The sequence below is a fragment of the Plasmodium falciparum genome (assembly GCF_000002765.6).
Source record: "Plasmodium falciparum 3D7 genome assembly, chromosome: 14".
Taxonomy (NCBI): domain Eukaryota; phylum Apicomplexa; class Aconoidasida; order Haemosporida; family Plasmodiidae; genus Plasmodium; species Plasmodium falciparum.
In genome coordinates, this window is record NC_037283.1 from 2,917,501 (window position 1) to 2,920,000 (window position 2,500).

Sequence of the window (2,500 nt, forward strand, 5' to 3'; positions counted from 1 at the left end):
AATTCTTTTGCTTTTTCTTTTTCTTTTGCTTTTTCTTTTTCTTTTGCTTTTTCTTTTGCTTTTTCTTTTTGATCATATGTATTATCATCTGTATAATTATCATTATGATTATTATTTACAAGTTTCTCTTTCTTATCAATATTATGATCAATATATAAAAGTAATAAATTTTTTTTTTCATTGTGTGGAAAAGATATCCTATTACATAATAAAACACTATATGTAAAGATACTTAATAAATTATTTGTATTTAACCTTTTTAATGATTCTTCTTTGAATAAAAAATGAACCACATCTTTTATTTCTTTTTTATAGTTTATATAATTTTTGAAGGAAATCACTTTATCCTTTTTATATTTTTCTATACACTCAATTAAATTTTCTGAGTATGTTTTAAACTTTTCAAAATATGAAGAACCTTCAAATATATCAGCTTCGCAAGTTGTAACGCTTGAATTCCATCGTCTCAAATAAGGCCACCAAGCCTTTTTCTTAATAACCCTCATAACATGTTATATATTAACATAAATATAAAAAATAAAATAAATATTAAAAAAAATAAATAAATAAAAATAAATAAAAATAAATAAAAATAATATTTAGGTATATATCATCTATAATAAACCTTCAACTTATAAACAAACATATAGTATCACCTTAATAATATACATAAAAAAAAAAAAAAAAAAAATATATTAGTGCTCAATAATATAATATATATATAAAATATATATTATATATATTATATATATTATAGATATAATTTTTTATCAAATCGTGAAACATTAGGAATACCTGTTTTATGAAAATAATTTATTATATGTGTGTAGCTAGATGAAATATATATATTACTTAAAAAAATTAAATAACATAAATTAATATAAAATATTATTATATATATATATATATATTTTGTACATTTATTCATTTATAAATTTATATATTTATATCCTTTTATAAAAGCAACCAATGTAAATATAATTATATAATTATATATTTTTTTCTTTTTTTTAAAAAGGACTATAATGTTTTGGTGCGTCATGTTATGGTCATCATATAAATCAAAAGAATCATGAAAAAAAATAAAATAACATAAAATAAAATAAAAATAAAAAATAAAAATAATAAAATAATAATAATAAATGAGTATAAATATATATATATATTTTATTTTGTTTAAAAAAAAAGAAATAAACAAATTTACTATTTTTTTTTTTTTAATAGTACATTTTTAATTTTTTTTCCTTAATAAACTAAAAAATATCTAAATGAAAAAAAAAAAAATATATATATATATATATATATATATATAATTTATAAAAAATAATAAATGTGTATATTTTAATAAAAACATGGTGGATATAATAATCCTATAATTATCATAGCACTATTATATATATTATTTTCCCAAAAGAAAGAAATAAAATAAAAAAATTTATTTAAATAATTAAATATATATATATATATATATATATATATGTGCGTTATATAATATAAGCATGATATGACACTTTTCGTTATCTGTACTCTATTTTTAGCATTTTATTTTTTTGAATTTACAAAAATCATTTTATTTCATTTCGTTTCATTTCGTTTCATCTCGTTTCATTTCGTTTCATCTCGTTTCATTTCATTCCATTTCGTTTCAATTTATTTTTTTTTTTTTTTTTTGGTATGTTTTCGATGAGACTACAAAATATTTTTCAAGACATTTATCTTTTTATAATGCTCAATAGATATATAATCTGGTAGGGACATAAGGTAGTACTCTCCATCAACTTGAAAGTAAACATTATATTTTTGTTCCTTGAAAAGTAATTTCCATGGTCCAAATCCTTGATGAACTCTATAAGCTCTACCTTTCAAGGTGAATTCTAATCCTAGATCTACACCAGATTGGTATATAACAAATTCTAATATTCCATCTCCTACTTCTTGTTTTGTTTTTTTTAATATTTGGTATTGCTCTTTTTGATCATTCGTAATATTTTTCGGTAGGATTAATCCAATTTTGTGTGTATAATTCCATATATCGTTACCCGAAGAATAAGAAGGTATATTAATACATATGATACTCATAGCTTTTTTTAATAAAGGATATGATTCGTTATGATTCGTCGTGAAAATTACATTATTATTATCATTACCATCATTATTATTATCATTACCATCAATATTATTATCATTATCATTATTATCATTATTATTATCCATATTAATCATTTTATCTATAATTAAATTTATTGGTGTATTTTTTTTAAAAGAAACTTTTTTAAATCCTTCAACAGCATATATAAATTTATTACACACTGCGCTTTTCTGTCTATGTCTTTCAAATCCTCTACCTATACGTGAATCTATACCTATACTAAAATAATTACTCATACATAATTTCATTTCATGTAAATTTTCTTTATCATCATTTAATAAAGTTTCTTTCTTTTTTGTTCTTGAATTAATTTTATTAAAATATCCTTGCTCTTTTAATACAACATGGATA

The 2,500-nt window shown here is 18.9% G+C and overlaps 2 protein-coding genes across 2 annotated transcripts in view; both read right to left on the minus strand.

Moving 5' to 3' along the window:
- The window catches only part of PF3D7_1471300 (RAP protein, putative), a gene marked incomplete at both ends in the record, with an annotated part of 2,260 nt that extends 1,754 nt beyond the window's left edge, over nt 1-506 (minus strand). The window contains one exon of the mRNA XM_001348818.2: nt 1-506. This exon is cut by the window's left edge and continues 875 nt beyond it. Within this exon, the coding sequence (XP_001348854.2) occupies nt 1-506 (506 nt within the window).
- A 1,183-nt stretch (nt 507-1,689) lies between these two features.
- The window catches only part of PF3D7_1471400 (diacylglycerol kinase, putative), a gene marked incomplete at both ends in the record, with an annotated part of 1,682 nt that continues 871 nt past the window's right edge, over nt 1,690-2,500 (minus strand). The window contains one exon of the mRNA XM_001348819.2: nt 1,690-2,500. This exon is cut by the window's right edge and continues 623 nt beyond it. Within this exon, the coding sequence (XP_001348855.2) occupies nt 1,690-2,500 (811 nt within the window).